Below are 19439 nucleotides of genomic sequence, written 5' to 3' on the forward strand. Positions count from 1 at the left end.
TTATTATGAGCATGTATTACTTTAATTAAAACAACTAAAAAGTCAAACATAAAATTTTCTTGATTATTAAAAATCAACTCATATATTAAGAAATACTTATTTAGGATACACACAATTTTCCAAAACAATGAGAAAATTATCAAACAGGAAAAGTAATCAGGAGACATTCAGGTTTTTTTTTTTCAAATACAAACCAGACTCTTACTTTTTCCAAGGTGTTATATTTTGCAACTTCAAAGTCTTGTGGAAAATGAGGAATTTCAACATTCTTGTAAAACCTGAAATTTGTATAATAAAATTTTAACATCAAAATGGACTTTTAGACTAAACAGAACTTCCACAAATTTTTTTTGTATGTCTCCTAATTCCATACAAAATATATTTTAAGTCCCTAATGGCTCCTTAGATATTCTGAAAATGGTTAAAAAGTCTTGTGGAATGAGCTGGATTCCTCCTCTGTATAGCTCTAGAGCTCTGATGCCAAATACTGAATGTCTGCATTGGAAGGTGGGGTGGCATGGAGCAGAAATGGGGGTCAGTGCACTGGAGAGAGCGCCAATCCTAGCAGAGGCAGGTGACCTGCACTTTCTTGGGTTCTGACCCTTAGGAGCCGTGTCACTCAGACAGGCTCATATCAGAGACTCTCTGGACTCCAGTTAACCACCTCTCCCATTAAAATAAAGGTGTCAGATTTCTCATAATCCATACTTTTATATTTGGTATTTGTTCTCTCTTTTAACACTAGTAATAACAAATAAAGTAAACGTGATGCTTAATTCACACTACAGTTTTAGGTATGCTTTACGAAGCCATATAAAACTGTAGCCTCACATCCTCCATTTGCAGAAGGCTGTCACTCTTTCCATTTTTTGACATATTAGGTAAAGAGTAAGGAACTGTCTTTACTCAAAAGTCTTCTCAGTAAGGCAGCCGGGTAAGCAGACTGCCTACATCTCAGTTCCTTTTCTTTTTAAAAATCAATCTAACAACTATGTCCAGTCTTATATAATACTAAGCTGGAAATCATTATCACTATGCTAGTGGAAGTAAAGTCTTGAATAAATAAAAGTCAAAAATTAGAGAAGCAAGATAGATGAAAATACTACAAAAAACATGATGTCTAATAGCATTTTAAAACTGTGTTTAGGAGCACCTGAGTGGCTCAGTGGTTGAGCATCTGCCTTTGGCTCAGGGTGTAATCCCGGGGTCCTGGGATCAAGTCCTGCATTAGGCTCCCCATAGGGAGCCTGCCTGTCCCTCTGCCTATGTCTCTGACTCTCTCTTTGTGTCTCTCATGCATAAATAAAATATTTTTTAAAAAATAAAACTGTGTTTGAGTGTCAGCTCAGGTCATGATCTCAGAGTCGTGGGATCAAGCCCCACATCAGGCTCCCCACTTATTGGGGAGTCCACTCTCCTTCTTCCTCTCCCTCTGCCCCTCACCCTGCTTGCGCTCTCTCTCTCTCTCAAATAAATAAATACATACACACATACATACATACATACATGAATAAATCTTAAAAAAAAAACCCAACACCATGCTTGAGGTTTACAAAACATTTTGCAAACTGAGTCTTAATGATCAGAAGTAGATTACTCTGTGAATTCCACAATGTTTTCCTTCTCCATGGAGTTGTCCAGGGATGGATCATCTGTTGTCACTTCTAGAATAAAAAGAAAATGCTTGTTTACTATTCAAAGATTTATTAAAATTATTAACAATAAATCCTGGAATTGTTAAGATCCTTGAATACACGTCATATTTACCATGCTATTCTTTTTTTTAAGATGTCCTTAAATTAGCTATAATAATTGGTGATCTAAGGATGGTACGGTGGGACAAGAAGAAGGTAGATCAAAAATAAAAGACTATAGTATAATTCTATTTTAATAGGCATGTAAGGAGAATTCTAATGTAATCTTTATTTATTTGAAACTCATTGATAGATATACAATTCCAAATGGTATCTTTTTTTCTTCTGAAGATCATGGTGAGCATAGCTATGAAATACATTTCTAGTATGCTACAGGGTCCGAATGAGCTTACCAGTGCCACGTGACAAAGAAGGAAGTGAGGATGTTCTAGATTAGAAGAGGGAAATTCACAGGTTCCTTTGTGAAGCTAAGCAATTTCTGCTTCATAGTTTTCTTATAAAGGAATCCTAACACTGTCTATAGCATTCTGATATATAGGAATAACTCCTTTTATACAAGGATTTCTTTCCAGTTTTAATAATGCTGTCAAGATTTCAAAGAATGTCAATGTATTTATAGTAATTCTGAATCTGATTGTATCATCATGGATGTTGAAAAACATTTTCAATGTTTTTACAACACTGTAAAAGGAGTTCACTATCCTGCCTATTTTGTCTTAGCTACCATTTTCTGTGAGTAATAAAGTCTGAGGATAGCTTTTTGGACAATCATTTGTCTAATGATGCTGCATCACAGTAAAACATTTAGATTTCTGAAACTCCTATAAATAATACAATTTATATGTACAATGTGATATCTAACATATATCATGTGCTTACTATAAAGTATTATTTACCAGAACTGCTTGACTTTTGATAGGTCTCATGAGGAGGGCATTTCCCTATGTCCAAAGGCTTGCTTCTTGGCCAGATTGCAAAATAAAAATCTGGGTTTATAAAGGAGATATATGCTTATGGAGAGATATCTATTGGAAAGAACTTTTTTAGCAAAATGCTAGTCATAAAATTTCCAGTCATTAAGTTGTGGTGATAATTTTTTTAAAAAAGTTCCTTCTCCCTCCCAAATAAAAATTTACACATCAAGTTTTCAGAGATTATCAGTGTTTTTGTATAGTCTTTTTGAATCTGGTCACACTAGATTGGATACTGAGAAATCTATTCCTATTGCTAAACTAGCCTTTTGTCCTTCACTATTTGGCTATTTTTTGAGATAAGGAATTTTGTCATATGTCTGGACAACCCTTTGACTATATTGTCTTTGATAAATTGAAACATTTACTATTGTACCTGTAATATATTACGTGCTTAATATAAAATACTTACCAGAACTGCATGCCTTTTGACAAGGAGGTGGTATGATGTCCACTGCCTTATTAGGATCATAATTCATTATGTCCAAGAGTCTCTTTTCTTTGATAGAGTCCCATATAAAATCTGGGTTTATAATATGGATCTGGTTCTTTTGGATACACTTCAGTTGATACTGGGTCAGAACAGCAGCATTGTCTAAGATTGTATGTGTGCACTTAGAAAAAAAGAATCAATTCATTATGTACTTGTAAAAAAATCTAAATAAATTACTTACATCTGCAATTTTCACTCTTAAAAGTCTTGAAGATAATTTGTAGTAATATTTCTCAGATTTCTAGAACTCTTATAAATGATATAATTTTTAGTTACATTAAGGTTTAAAAAATCAAGTTTTTAAAGAGTATGGATATGGATGTACTATAATTGATTAGCCAACCCTAGAGGTTATTTCCAAATTTTCACTCCTCTAAACGACACTGTACTGAATGTCTTCATGCACACATATTTGTACACTTGTTTGTTTTCCTAGGAGTGGAGTGAGAGATTCAAAAGGTAATCACTATTTAATTTGTTAAGCTGAATTTTATTAATTTATTTTGGAATAAATAGTATATGCACATTGTAGAATATATAAAAAGTAAGACAATAATAATAATAAATTAACCTATTCCCTACCATTGTTCTCAGTTCGTTTCCCCAGAGGCATCTGTTGTAACTTGTTTCTGGAGTATTCCTGTAGAGCTATTCTATGCATAGGCAACAAACATATAAGTACATAGCCCTATTTTTAGTCACAAATGGCAGTATATGAAACATGCTGTTCTGAAACTGCCTTTCCACTTAACAATTCATCTTGCAGTTCACTCCTCAACAATACATATATAGTTGTCTCCTTTGTTATAATACCTGGTATGCACATTTCAGAAGTTTATATACAATGGCAACATAACTTTCAAAAAGGTTGAACTCACAGTATGTGGGAATTTCTGAAAAAGAGAGACCATGCTGGCATTCTTTACCCAGAAGGTAAACTGAGAAGGTACAACAGGCATGAATTATTTATCCATCCACAGAAATGATGAGATGGACTAGGACGGCCATATAGGGGATGTAATATATAGTTCTGCCTGAACTGGAGGTAAACAGGGACATTCCATTTCTGATAATCACAGGCAAACTACTAAATGTCAGGGAGCACCCAGCATCTAGCTGGAGTTGAACATACTTCACAGAACAAACCAGATTCACGGTCAGCAAGATCCCGGCCTGTGGTTCAGGAAGAGGCAGTGCTGACCCACCCCATCGGTTCACCAACAGAAGGAAGAGCAGCAGACAGGGCAAGCCCTGCATTGGCAGACCTAGAATCTAATGACTTCAGACTTTAATTTCTACTTCTTATGATGAAGTGGTTAAAAAAGAGGAGGTTAGCCTTACTTATTTTTTAAGATTTCATCCAGCTGTCAAAATCCATATTTAAATTGTCAGGCCTACAATTCCTTTCAAGAGAGGAAAGTAGCTTCCTTCAGCCTTTAAATAAAAACAAGCAATACAAACTGTACAAGCAGTACAAGATGAGTTTATGATGCATGTTTTTCTTTGTCTGCTGAGTCATATTGTACAGGTGACACTCAGAGTTTGACATACTGATGAGTGATTAGATAGACTGCTTTTTGCAAATGCTATACACCATAACTCTTCTCCTTTGAGAACAGATTTGGCTGATCTGAAATTATTTGTTTTGCTCTTTAGCTGTACTCTAATAACCTCAGATTCACAAGGTATGTGGGATTTCCCTATAGCCCAAGGGAATGGAGAAAAGGTGGGACGTATGGTCTTTCCTCCTCTGCCCTTCTCCAGCCCAATTTCCCTTTTGGCAATATCACAATTTAATCTGCCTTCAGTGACTTTCTTCTGCTGCCAATTTTTTCTGCTTACTCTTCTAACCATGACTTGTTCTCCTCTTTTTTTTAAAAAAATTTATTTTAAGTAGGCTCTATGCCAAATGTGGGGCTTGAATATCAAGACTTAGATCAAGAGTCTCATGCTCTTCCCACGCAGCCAGGTACTCTGACCTAGTATAGTATCTATCATACAGTTCTTACGAAATTTGCAAATACCTGAGGATTTAATAAAAAGGAAAAACTTCCACCATTCTCCTTAATGTCATTTTGTAGCTTTTTCTTCAGTTGACGAGGTAAGTCCTTGACTTTCAAATAGAAGGTACAATTTGCAAAGATTCCCACAGTCATCCTGGAAAAAAAGTTTCAAGTCATAGTTTTAAAGAGTTCTCAATGAAATATTACTCAGCCATCAAAAAGAATGAAATCTTTCCATTTGCAACAATATGGATGGAACTAGAGGGTATTATGCTAAGAGTCATTCAGAGAAAGACAAATACCAAATGATTTCATTTATAATGAGGAATTTAAGAAACAAAACAGATGAACACAGGGGAAGGAAAGGAAAAATTAAATAAGCACAGAGAATGGTGCAGGGCTCAATCCCAGGACCCCGAGATCATGAACTGAATCATAACCAAGAATTGGGTGCTTAACTGATTGAGGCACCTCAATCGTAAGAGACTCAACCCCAGGGAACAAACTGAGGGTTGCTGGAGAGGTGGTAGGTAGGGGGATGGGGTAACAGGGTGATGGACATTAAGGAGGGGACATGATATAAGCATTAGATGTAACTGATGAATTACTAAATTATACTCCAGAAACTAATAATACAGTAGATGTTAATGAAATTGAATTTAAATAATAAATAAGTAGACCACATTATAATAAAGCTCTAGTGAGTCTATGGAAAAAAATAAAACACAGGATTCTCTTTTCAATGAATATTACTGACAGTAAATTTAGAATTGTTCTACATGCAAACTGTGGGAAGCTGGGCATTATTTTAAAAAGACATACTACAATAATTTTTAACTACAAAAATTGAACAATGGTCAAACTTACAATAAGTATGTTGGTTTTAGAATCTTTATGGCTGATACTATGGCACCCCAGAATATACTGGTACAGGCTCATACTATACATCTTAATGAAAATGTACAGATTTCAGTTACAGATCAGGTATGTGGTTTAAGAACATAGAAGCATTTATTTCTAAATTAAAAATTAATATTATGTGATAGAGCGACACCTGGGTGGCTCAGGTTGTGATCCCAGAGTCCTGGGATTGAATCCCACATTGGGCTCCCCAAAGGGAGCCTGCTTCTCTCTCTGCCTAGGTCTCTGCCTCTCTCTGTGTCTCCCATGAATAAATAGATAAATCTTAAAAAATATATTATGTGATAGAAAACCCACAAATTTTTATATATAATTCCATAAAATCAAAGAGATCCATGAGTTATGTGGGTTTCTATTAAGCCATTCTGGAGAAAAAATTGATCAATCAGTAATAAAAATATACAATTTATGTTTAAATAGAAACATTTGTATGTTAATTTAATATCTTTTACTGTCATACTTTCCCACATATAGAAAATAATTGCTTCTAAGAAAAATAAGCCTATTTTGAATTAAAAGAAATGTAAAGGGGGATCCCTGGGTGGCACAGCGGTTTGGCGCCTGCCTTTGGCCCAGGGTGCGATCCTGAAGACCAGGGATCGAATCCCACATCGGGCTCCTGGTGCATGGAGCCTGCTTCTCCCTCTGCCTGTGTCTCCGCCTCTCTCTCTCTCTCTGTGACTATCATAAATTAAAAAAAAAAAAAAAAGAAATGTAAAGGTATTTAACAATAAACTAATAAATGGTGAGTTACTGGATTTAATTCACAGTAGCTATTTGTCAAATTCTTAAAATTGAAGTAATCTCTGACAGGTTTCCCCAAAGCAGCTGATATGTCCTAGAAAGCGGCTCCCGGTCTGAGCCAGAAAGGCAGGCAGCTGGCAGGTGCCTACAGGGCCCAGCCTCCCAACCGCGCCCAGGGGTTCCGCCTTCCTCCTTCAGTTCCACTTGCCCCTGGAATGCCTGCTTCTCTCAGGCTGGGGTCCCTGCTCCAGTTTCCTTGCAAGAGTAACACTGCCCATTCCTTGTGACCCTAAATGAAGGCCTCCTCTATGTGAGGACCACTCCTAACTTAGGACAAAATGCCCACTGCCTTCCCAAAGTGTATACCTCAGGCACCCCAGATTTGCCAAGTCTCCAATCTAGGCCTCCCTCTGTTCTCCTCTTGACAAGTGGTTGCTGGGTGCTGCTGGCTGCTCAAGCCCTTGCTTACCCTGGTTGGCCATCAGCATCTCCTCACAACCCCTGCGCATAGGTGCAATCAATCTACTTTCCCAGGCTCCTCTGTCACCCTGGCCCATGCCCCCATCAGTGGAGACCAGACTCCCTCCCCCACTTCTGCTCCTCTCTGCCTCTAATCTCCTTTACACTGTAGCTTGGGTAAACTTTTTTTTAAATAACATTTCAAATGAAATTCAAATTTCTTACCATGGTTCAAGGCCTGGCCTCTCTCCATAGCCACCTCCTGCACTTCTCTCTCACTTTGCCCTGGACACACTGGCTTTTTCTCCAGGTTGGCGAAAACTTCAAGGTGGGTCCTCACAGCCTTCACACATGCTGTTCCTTCTCCCTGGGGCCCTATTCCCTGTCCCCACCTCACACTTGTATATCCTACCCAGGACCTAGAAGAATCTGTCCAGCAAATGAACAAATTAGGGGTTTCTGGTTTTTTTTCTTATGATGACTAGTTAAATTGAAGTCCCTTGATCTAACTCTGCCTTTCCATAGGCATTAATATTTACTAATTTCCTATGTGTTGTCTTTTACATTTAAATGGATTCATACTTATCAGGGTTTATAAATGGGAAATATGATGTTGAATACCATGAAAGTTATCACACTATGTTAGTTAGATTAATTTATCTTGTTTTTAATCTCTGACAGTTAAAAACAAATGAAACACTAAAACTCTGAAGAATCTTTAACAATGTTCAGGACAGTCTCTACACAATGTACCCTGCCTATGTTGGGCAAGGAAGACTGAAGTGGACATGATGCTCAGATCCACCTTTCCAGATCTGTCCTGTTCTTTTTTTTTTTTTTTTTTTTTTTAGATTTTATTTATTTATTCATGAGAGTCACAGAGAGAGAGAGAGAGAGAGGCAGAGACACAGGCAGAGGGAGAAGCAGGCTCCATGTAAGGAGCCCGATGGGGGACTTGATCCCGAGTCTCTAGGATCAGGCCCTGGGCTGAAGGCGGCACTCAACCGCTGGGCCACCGGGGCTGCCCTAACCTGGTCTTTTTTAAAAAAAATGTTTTCTAATAGGAAAATTATTCATGCTTATCTTAGAAAATTTGGAAGATTCACAACTGCATAATAATAGCAAAATAATCTCAAAAGCTAGAGGCCACATTGACAACTTCTTTTGCCTTTTTTCCAGGCTTTTTTTCTATGTGTATGTACTATAATAAACTATATTATTATCAAACCTGAAATCATACCGTATTCACAATACCTATCTTGCATTTTATGTCAGCATTTTGTCTTTAGCACTAAATCATCAAACATTCTTTAATAGAGGTTATCTTAGATACATATCATAAATGAATTATTTCTATTGTTGGGCAATTAAGTTATTTCTAAATTTTGGTAGCAAAAACAAAGCTATGGGGGCATCTGGGTGGCTCAATTGATTAAGTGTCCATCTCTTGATTTTGGCTTTGGTTATCACCTTGGTCTCCAAGATTAGCTCAGTGGGGAGCCTGCTGGAGATTGTTTCTCTCCCTCTGTGCTCCCCCTCCCCAAATAAATAAATAAATCTTTTTTTAAAAAAGGGGGAAAAGCTATGGTGTATACCCTCATATGTAAATCTTTGCACCTCCAATGATTGTCTTATAAAACAGCCCTGACATCCTAAACAATACTGAGTCAGAGTTCAAATAATTTTTATTCTTGTTATATTATATTGCTTTTCAGTTTTACCTTAAATTGTATTACTTTTCAGCTTTGCTTAAATTTCCTAGGAAAGTACCATGACCTTGTCTTTCTAAAAATAACTTCTTCCCCAAAGTAGGTTAACCAGTATGAAGAAAAATAAAGAGCACCTACAACACTGGAAATGTTTTAAACTAGAGTATGGTGATGATGTACAACTTGGTAAATTCAGTGAAAATCTCTTGAATCATACAACTAAAATGGGTGAATTTAATGGTATGTAAATTATATCTCAATAAAGTTGTTTTTAAGAAGCAGTTATGATCCTTCCATTGAGAAATAACTCCACTGTTGATTTTGATATTTCTTTCAATATCTTTGACATTATTCTTTCCTGTTTCAATATATTTTATAAATTATTTTAATAGAAATATAAGTTATGTGTGAATATTATTGAATTTTATAGCCAGTTTCTTTTGTCTAACTTTTAATGAGAATTTGCCCAATATCACTAAATATTCTTTAAAAATATTCGTAGTGCTTATGTGTAATCTAACTCTTCCCCAAGTCATCAGATATTTGGTTACTGAGAACTGTTCAATCTGATAAATATACTTTGAGGAAAATGTTTTCTACATATATTTTTGGCCAAATCTCTATCACTGTTTCCTTAGAATATAGATGGCCAGAAGTGGAATTACTGATTCAAATGGTATAGATTTTTTTTTTTGCCTTTATTAGGTGGTAAAATGTACCTAACATAAAATTACCATTTTAACCATTTAAGTGTACAGTGCAGTGGCATCGTTGTGAAACCGAAGTATAAACAAACATTTTAAACAAATATCAGGCCCATTCTTAGCAGCTGAGGCCACAAAGGAGGTAGTGAAACTAACACTCCCAAAATCTGTGAAATCTGAAGTCAGGCCTTGACTTCCGTCTTCCTACAGATGGTATATGGAGTCTCTCTTGAATGTGTGGCCCCCCTCTTGGCTAGCAGCTTTCTTGACAGACATGTGCCACCATCTCTCCCTCCTTTCCAAGCTTTTTCTAAACAGTCAGTGTTCATTCATGTTGTCACCAGAGCTTGTTGTGCACATGCAAGATTTTTGAGTGTCTTCCATCCATCAGGCTGTTATGAACACCGGACAAGAACACACATCCCCAGCTCCTGCGAAGCTCCCTGAGCTCCTCCTCACAAATTCTAGCTCCTCTATCCAGAAACCACTGCTGTAGTTGGGAGCAAGGGCCTTACTCCCTTGCAGTTTCCTGTCTTCACAACTGACATCTCCTCCTCTCTGAAAGCCTCAGGATCTCCCCATCCAGAAAGTCCTCCTGGAACCCTTTTCCCTCTGATTCTCGGCCCTGCTCTGGCCCTCGGAACAGTCCCAGAACCTGGCAACTTTCATCACACCCCTGTCTGTAACCACTGGCTGTTCTCCACTCTTAACATTACCTGTTTCTCCAGGAGGGTCAATCCTATGTGGGGGGCTGTGCCTTGCTTATCTATATATCTCTAGAATCTAGATCACTTTTGGTACAAGCAGGCATTCAGTAAATGTTTGCTTACTCTTTCATGCATCACTTAAAGCCTAGTATTATAGAAAAGCTTTCTATTTCTGCCATGATTTGCATATTTGGACCCAAATGGCATCAATACTGCACCTCCCTCTTGGGACTTATAAACCCCTAAAAAGCAAAGACCACCTACTTTGGTACTGCTTCTACTGCCACTGAATGTTACAGCTCTAAGCACACAGACGGAATCTAACACATGTTTACTGAATAAATGATCAACTCCAGTGTAACAAAAAAAAATCCACAACACATACACATAGTGGAGAGTGGCTTTCTTCTTTATCCTAACACTACACTTTAAATATTTTTTGTTTATTGTTAATTTGCAATCCAGAACCAAAAGGCGGAACCTTCAGCAGCGCCTTGTTCTAAGGCAGTTCAGTCCTCCCGCTGAGTCACCGGGCATTCCCTGCAGGAAGTATTTAGCGGATCTGCAAGGTTTCAACATTGGTCCTCAACATGCACTGTAAATGTTTCTATCGTGGTGTTTCTAATTAGGAGTTCCGATTACGTTCCCTGATTATTCACCAAAAATACTGTTATTTCTTGGAAAAGTTTCATTTTCCAAACCAAACTTCAGGAATAGCTAACTTGAATCAAACAGGCTGTCTTCTGGAGCGAAGAACAGAGTTCTATTGCAATCTGCTCCTTCTCCCCGAGCCCAGGCCGCGTCCGGGGACCAGCGTTAAGCACCGGCTCTCCTCGGCGGCCCCGCCCAGGTCCTGTCCCCAGGGCCGGCGACCTGCACCCGAGCACAACGCCCCGGGCACGGGCAGCGGTCCCACGGCCACCAGCGCGGTGACGACGAGGACCGCACCGCGGAGCTGACCCCGCCGCTCCGGTAGGGAGTCCGCGCGGCCGCCCCTCCCCTCCCACGACCGCCTGCCCGGACCCGCTGCGCCGAGAGTGCTCGTCCTCCCAGCGGCGCCCCCTCACCTGCCAGGGGCTCCCGGCTCCGGACCGTCCTCGCGTCTACTGCTCTGGGCTCCGGGCTCCCCGCCACCGGCACCGACTGCTTCCGGGCTCCGACTGCTCCGGGCTCCGACTGCTCGGGGCTCCCGGCCACCGGCACCCACTGCTTCCGGGTACCGACTGCTCCGGGCTCCCCGCCACCGGCACCGACTGCTTCCGGGCTCCGACTGCTCCGGGCTCCGACTGCTCGGGGCTCCCGGCCACCGGCACCCACTGCTTCCGGGTACCGACTGCTCCGGGCTCCCCGCCACCGGCACCGACTGCTCCCGGGTACCGACTGCTCCGGGCTCCCCGCCACCGGCACCGACTGCTCCCGGGTACCGACTGCTCCGGGCTCCGGGCTCCCGGTGCTGACCCGGTCAGCCCAGCCAGCGAGAGCGCTGCGGGAAGCCCGCCGTGACTGCCGCCCCAGGCCCAGACCGCGCCCCCGCCCCGCCCCGCCCCGCCCCGCCCCGCCCCGCCCCGCCCCGCCCCGCCCCGCCCCGCCCCGCCCCGCCCCGCGCCTAGAGTCCAGCGCCCGGCGCCCCAGCGTCCCGGCGAAGGGGGAGGGCAGAGGGTGAGAACCCTCCAGACGACTGCTGAGCCTGGAGCTCACGGGGGTCGGGGGTGAGGACGCTCAATCCAGGACCCTGAGGTCATGACATGAGGCACGCAGGCGCCCGGAAAGTTCAGGAATTTTTTTATTTTATTTTATTTTATTTTACTTTTATTGATCTCTGTATCTATCCCTCTACCGGTGCCACCGTGTTTTTTTTTTTATTTTTTATTTTTTTTTATTGGTGATCAATTTACCAACATACAGAATAATCCCCAGTGCCCTTCACCCAATCACTCCCACCCCCCGCCCTCCTCCCCTTCTACCACCCCTAGTTCGTTTCCCAGAGTTAGCAGTCTTTACGTTCTGTCTCCCTTTCTGATATTTCCCACACATTTCTTCTCCCTTCCCTTATATTCCCTTTCACTATTATTTATATTCCCCAAATGAATGAGAACATATAATGTTTGTCCTTCTCCGACTGACTTACTTCACTCAGCATAATACCCTCCAGTTCCATCCACGTTGAAGCCAATGGTGGGTATTTGTCATTTCTAATAGCTGAGTAATATTCCATTGTATACATAAACCACATTATCTTTATCCATTCATCTTTCGATGGACACCGAGGCTCCTTCCACAGCTTGGCTATTGTGGCCATTGCTGCTATAAACATCGGGGCGCAGGTGTCCCCGCGTTTCATTGCATCTGTATCTTTGGGGTAAATCCCCAACAGTGCAATTGCTGGGTCGTAGGGCAGGTCTATTTTGAACTCTTTGAGGAACCTCCACACAGTTTTCCAGAGTGGCTGCACCAGTTCACATTCCCACCAACAGTGTAAGAGGGTTCCCTTTTCTCCACATCCTCTCCAACATTTGTGGTTTCCTGCCTTGTTAATTTGCCCCATTCTCACTGGTGTGAGGTGGTATCTCATTGTGGTTTTGATTTGTATTTCCCTGATGGCAAGTGAAGCAGAGCATTTTCTCATATGCATGTTGGCCACGTCTATGTCTTCCTCTGTGAGATTTCTGTTTATGTCTTTTGCCCATCTCATGAATGGATTGTTTGTTTCATTGGTGTTGAGTTTAATAAGTTCTTTATAGATCTTGGAAACTAGCCCTTTATCTGATATGTCATTTGCAAATATCTTCTCCCATTCTGTAGGTTGTCTTTTAGTTTTGTTGACTGTATCCTTTGCTGTGCAAAAGCTTCTTATCTTGATGAAGTCCCAATAGTTCATTTTTGCTTTTGTTTCTTTTGCCTTCGTGGATGTATCTTGCAAGAAGTTACTGTGGCCGAGTTCAAAAAGGGTGTTGCCTGTGTTCTTCTCTAGGATTTTGATGGAATCTTGTCTCACATTTAGCTCTTTCATCCATTTTGAGTTTATCTTTGTGTATGGTGCAAGAGAGTGGTCTAGTTTCATTCTTCTGCATGTGGATGTCCAATTTTCCCAGCACCATTTATTGAAGAGATTTTCTTCCAATGGATAGTCTTTCTTCCTTTATCGAATATTAGTTGACCATAAAGTTCAGGGTCCACTTCTGGGTTCTCTATTCTGTTCCATTGATCTATGTGTCTGTTTTTGTGCCAGTAGCACACTGTCTTGATGACCACAGCTTTGTAGTACAACCTGAAATCTGGCATTGTGATGCCCCCAGCTATGGTTTTCTTTTTTAAAATTCCCCTGGCTATTCGGGGTCTTTTCTGATTCCACACAAATCTTAAAATAATTTGTTCTAACTCTCTGAAAAAAAGTCCATGGTATTTTGATAGGGATTGCATTAAACGTGTATATTGCCCTGGGTAACATTGACATTTTCACAATATTAATTCTGCCAATCCATGAGCATGGAATATTTTTCCATCTCTTTGTGTCTTCCTCAATTTCTTTCAGAAGTGTTCTATAGTTTTGAGGGTATAGATCCTTTACATCTTTGGTTAGGTTTATTCCTAGGTATCTTATGCTTTTGGGTGCAATTGTAAATGGGATTGACTCGTAGTTCAGGATTTTTATAGTTTCATCTTTCAGGTAAGATTTGGCCAATGAGGTTAACTCCAAAGTTGGAGTTTGGTAAAAAGGCGTGGATGGTGCTGCAATTTAACTGAGAAATGAGAGTAAATCCAGGGAGCAATAGAGAAGCAAACTTCTGGAGAGTTTGAGATTGGAGAAGCAAGAGGGTCAAGATAACGAGTGTAGTTTAGGACTTCCTGTGTCTGAAGCTTGTGGCAGTGTTTTCAAGTAGTTATAAATACTGATCTGTCATTCCAGACTGGTGGGTGCCGAGATTCATTGAGTGAATCTAAATTAAATTAGTTTAGAAACGATGTAGAGACAGTATGGTTTTGAATTTTGCCTCTACTGTTTATACTTAGGGGATTGGTTTTTTTTTTTTTTAAGATTTTATTTATTCATTCATAGAGACACAGACAGAGACAGAGACAGAGAGAGAGAGAGGCAGAGACACAGGCAGAGGGAGAAGCAGGCTCCATGCAGAGAGCCTGACGTGGGACTCGATTCAGGGTCTCCAGGATCATGCCCTGGGCTGCAGGCGGCGCTAAACCGCTGCGCCACCAGGGCTGCCGTATACTTAGGGGATTGTGCACAAGGTACTTTACTGGAGCCCCCATTTCATCGTGACTTTACAGGGCGCTGTAAGGATCAGCTTAGGTGATATCAGCAAAAATGGTATAGTCAGGAGCCCCAGGGTCCATCCCTTACCAAAAACATTTTCAAAAACCAGGCAAAACCTGTCAGAAACCACCTTATCCGAACGCAGAAGACAGAGAGGTTTACAGCAAGCAAGCAAATGTGTAACCAGGCTGAAACAAGGTGGCAGATGTTCCCATGTTTTCACTTATTTTAGCCCTCATTCCCAGTTTGGATAATCTGGTTCTAGTTTAAGGAATTACCTGTGTGGGAGTTCCGTGAAGGACCGATACAAGGGCTTACCTTGGTTTTCCCTCAAACTCTCTCAAAGCAGAAAAACAGCTACTTAGGGGTGAATCTCAGAAACACTGAAAGGCAAATGAACAAACTCCTGCCTGGGGCAGCAAAACCCAAAACACAGTTGGGGCAAAGAACAGACAGGCTGCAGCCCTAGGAAGAAAAGCAGAAGAAAAGCCAGAAGTGAGATTTTTTGGAGGAATAAGGGCTTTGAAAAGCTCCTGTGTATCCTGGGGCATCTAGAAAGCTGCACACATGTCTAGGACTTCTGCTCAGAAAAGACTTGAGAATCCCATAAGATTATACCTCTGGCTGATCTTTAGGCTGTTGAAGCTGATGAGAGAGCAAAAGGCAAGCTGAGGGCAAAACAGAAGGTGACACCCCATAATCTACCCTTAAAATGGGATATATTTAACATTCCTCAGGCATTGGTGACTGCCTAAGAACAAAGGGAAGAGAGAAACAAATGGTCAACTGATGAAGATCACAGTCTTGCAGGACATGAAACTTCACTATCATTTCTGTCTTAATGATTTACAAGAAAATCTTAATAATAGATCTCCAGGAACCTCTAGATTTAATTTCCTGGAGCTCTAAAGTTACCTTCACCTCCAAAAGTGAAAACCCGCTATAATCAATCACTCCTTACAATCAAATGAACCTCTTTCTACTCATGGGTTCTGTCCCCAGACTTTAAATAAAAAACACCATTTTGTACCATAAAACATCTCAAGAATTCTTTCTTTACTGTTGCACTTGATGGTCCCACATCAAATGCAAAGTGAACAAATCTTTTAGAATTTCTTAAAAAAAAAAAAGAAAGAGTTTTATCTGAATCCAAGTGAGGACAGCTGCTCCAGATACACAATCTTCACAAAGAAGAGTGCTCTGGAGAAAGAATGTTTAATACAAGGTCATATATATATATATATAACTATATATATTTTTTTTGTTATTGTTTTGTTGTTGTTATAATAAGAATTATAAATCATAATGGGGAAAGACATTCCAGAAGACTACAGACTTTACCTTGCTTTTGGTATGTGCAAGCTTGCAAGCTTTGGTGGTATGGGAACAGAACTTAGGGGGATTTTTACTTTTTAACTTGAAATATTTCTTTTAGATTATTTGCTAATAAAGCAGATGCACAATGTGTGCTGGGGCAGAATTAGAGCCCCTGCTGTGAAGTTTGCCTAAGTCATTCTCACCTTGGTAAAAAATAAAGTGTGGCCTCCTTGGGAGCCCAGGAGCAGCGCCCAAAAACACTAAAAGTTGAAACTTTATCAAGGCTCACACAAGCAGGAACTGGAGACAGTTATAGTCTGCCTAATCATAGAAGGAATGACCCAATACAGAGCCAATCTGCAAAGATGTGAAGCATGTTTTTTAATTTTTCTAAATTTTAAAAAATATTTTATTTAGAGAATGAAAGAGAGAGCACATGCACAAGCAGGAGGAAAAGCAGAAAAAAGATGGAAAGGGAGACTCAGACTCCCTGCTGAGCACTAAACTGGATGCGGGCTCCACCTGGGCCCTGAGATCCCAACCTGAGTCAAAGTCAGATGCTTAACTGAGCCACTTAGGTGCCCCTTTTAACTTTTCTCTTTTCTTTTCTTTTCTTCCTTTTCTTTCTTTCTTTCTTTCTTTCTTTCTTTCTTTCTTTCTTTCTTTCTTTCTTTCTTTCTTTCTTTCTTCTCTTTCATTTTTCTTTCTTTTTTAACTCAGGCATTTATGAAACTCTCAAACCACTAGCTGATCACAGATGATAAAGAATACAATCTTTACAAAAATAGTTTTTAAAAGTCACTAACCAACAGCAAGCAACAGGAAATCATGGGGAGGAGAAAGATTCTGATTTCTTCCAGAGTTGCCACATTATGATACTCAAAATGTTATGATACTCATAACAAAGTTATGAGGCATGCCATGGAACATGAAAATAAAGGCCCATTCAAAGGAAAAAATAAATTAATGGAAACTACACATGAGAAAGCATGAACATAGGATTTATTATACAAATGCATTAAATGGACTATCTTAAATATGCTGAAAGAGCTAAAGGGAAATATGGACAAAGAATGAAAGGAAACCAGTATAACAGTATCTCAACAAACAGAAAATATCAATAAAGAGACAAAAATGATTAAAAAAAAACAAATAGAAATTTTGAAAGTTAAAAAGTATAATACCTGAAATAAAAAATTCACTAGATGTGCTCAGCCCCAGAAAGATTTGAGGAGGCAGAAGAAAAAATGAGAACACTTAGAGATAGGGCCATTGAGATGATCAAATCTGAGGAACAGAAGGAAAAAAGAATGAAGAAAAATGAACAGAGCCTCAGAGCGTTGTGGGATGTCATCAAGAATACCAACATATGTATAAGGGGAGATAAGGAAGAGATAAGAGGAATAAGGGGGCAGAGATTTGAGGAAATAATGGTCAGAAGCTCCCCAAGTTTGATAAGATTAGGAAACAGCACATTGATGAAGCTCCAAATAGGAAAACTCAAAAGAGCGCCACACCAAGACACATTATAATGAAGTTGCTAAAAGAGACAGGAATAATTTGTCCCATACAAGCAATTATCAAGGAGATCAATAGCCAATTTCTCAGCAGAAACTGATACTGGAGAGCTTGGTTCTTGTCTCACGGAGTCAAACAATGAATCTCGCAGACAGCAGAGTGAGCAAAGTGATAAAAGTTAAAGCAGAGATACAGAGAAAGCTCTCAAAAATGAGAGAGGTCCTGACAAGGTTGCCACTGAGGGCTTTTATGGTCTGTCTTTTAAAGGAAACTGACCAGGAAACTTGGTAAATTTCTTGTCAATATCAGGGTGGATATTTAGAACAAACATGGTGGACTTAAAACTATCATAATAACAAACTAGATGTTTTTGCAAATATGAGCCCAAACAAGGTGTTCCCTTCTTTGAGATTAATATCTCATCCATAACATTTCTCTACACCTGGGATTTCTGTGATTACTTAGTAGCCATTAAAAGGGGATAATCCCTAACATTGTGGAGCTAGGGAGCCAGGTTTATTTATTTATTTATTTTTTTCTGTTTTTACGATCTTATCTCTGTTTTCTTGGGATGGGTAGGAGCCTAACTCTGGGCCTTTCCCTCATCTTTCCCTGCCTAGCCCCTCTGCTCCTAACTTGTTCCTAAATCAAAACCCTGGAGGGGATCCCTGGGTGGCTCAGCAGTTTAGCGCCTGCCTTTGGCCCAGGGCGCAATCCTGGAGTCCCGGGATCGGGTCCCGCATCGGGCTCCTGGCATGGAGCCTGCTTCTCCCTCCTCCTGTGTCTCTGCCTCTCTCTCTCTCTCTGTGTCTATCATAAATAAATAAATAAATCTTTAAAAAAAAAACAAAAAAAAACAAAACCCTGGAGGCCAGAAGGATAACATATCTGAAGAGCTGAAAGAAAAAAAAAAAAACCTGTCAACCGAGATTTCTACACCCATCAAAATATTGTCCAAAAAAAATGAAGAAGTAAAGATATTTCCAGATAAATGAAAACTGAAGGAGTTCATTACTAGTTGGTCTGTTCTACTGGAAATGCGAAAGGGAGTCTTTTACTTTGAAATAACAGTAGACAGTAAAGTGAAGCCAAATAAAGAAAGAACAACTGGTAAAGGTAACTACATAGGTAAATATACAGGCCAATAGAATTATATTTTTGGTTTGTAACTCCTCTTTTTTCCTAAATGAAATAAAATAGACAACACATATAATATTATAAAGCTATGTTAATGGCCTCACAATGTATAAAGATGTAATTTGTGACAATAATACATAGAAAAGAGTGAGGGCTGGAGATATATAGCAGCATAGTTTCTGTATACTTTTGAATCTAAGTTGGGTTTTTCTTTAAGATTTTATTTACTTATTCATGAGAGACAGAGAGAGAGAGAGAGAGGCAGAAACACAGGCAGAGGGAGAAGCAGGCTCCCTGTGGGGAGCCCGATGCAGGACTCAGCCCCAGGACCCTGGGATCATGACCTGAGCCAAAGGCAGATGCTAATCACTGAGCCACCCAGGTGCCCTCCAAGTTGGTTTTAATCAAACCAGGTTGTCTTAAGCTTAAGATGCTAATTGTAATCCTAAAGGTAATCACAAAAAAATAAAAATAAAAATATTCATAAAAGGTAATGGGAAGGAAATCAAAATGGTATATTAAAAAAATCAATTAAACACAAAAGAAAACAATAATGGAGAAACCGAGGAACCAAAAAAGAAGACATAACAGCAAAATGGCAGAAGCTCATCATTAGCAGTAACTGCTTCAAGTATCCAAATAAACGGAAAGGTTGGCAGAATGCATTAAAAGAAAAAAAACAAAACCAAAAACCCACCATGATCCATCTATATGTTGTCTGCAAGAAATTCATTTTAGATTCAAAGACGTAAATAGGTTGAAAAAGAAAAAATGAGGAAAAGGCATTCCATGCAAATAGTAACCAAAAGATAGCAGGAAAAGCTACACTAA

At 39.8% G+C, this 19439-nt stretch overlaps 1 protein-coding gene across 3 annotated transcripts in view; it reads right to left on the reverse strand.

The window, feature by feature from the left end:
- PARP4 (poly(ADP-ribose) polymerase family member 4) overlaps window positions 1–11891 on the reverse strand; it is a 95634-nt gene extending 83743 nt beyond the window's left edge. For all 3 annotated transcript variants that reach the window (XM_072795849.1, XM_072795850.1, XM_072795848.1), the window contains exons 1-5: window positions 11434–11891; window positions 5144–5276; window positions 3039–3240; window positions 1598–1664; window positions 206–278 (exon numbers count right to left, since the gene is read on the reverse strand). In XM_072795849.1, the coding sequence (XP_072651950.1) occupies window positions 206–278; window positions 1598–1664; window positions 3039–3240; window positions 5144–5275 (474 nt within the window). In that variant the 5' untranslated portion in view covers window position 5276; window positions 11434–11891. The remainder of the gene's footprint in view (window positions 1–205; window positions 279–1597; window positions 1665–3038; window positions 3241–5143; window positions 5277–11433) is intronic.
- Window positions 11892–19439: the final 7548 nt, after the last annotated feature.

This window comes from Canis lupus, chromosome 24 (assembly GCF_048164855.1).
Source record: "Canis lupus baileyi chromosome 24, mCanLup2.hap1, whole genome shotgun sequence".
Taxonomy (NCBI): domain Eukaryota; kingdom Metazoa; phylum Chordata; class Mammalia; order Carnivora; family Canidae; genus Canis; species Canis lupus.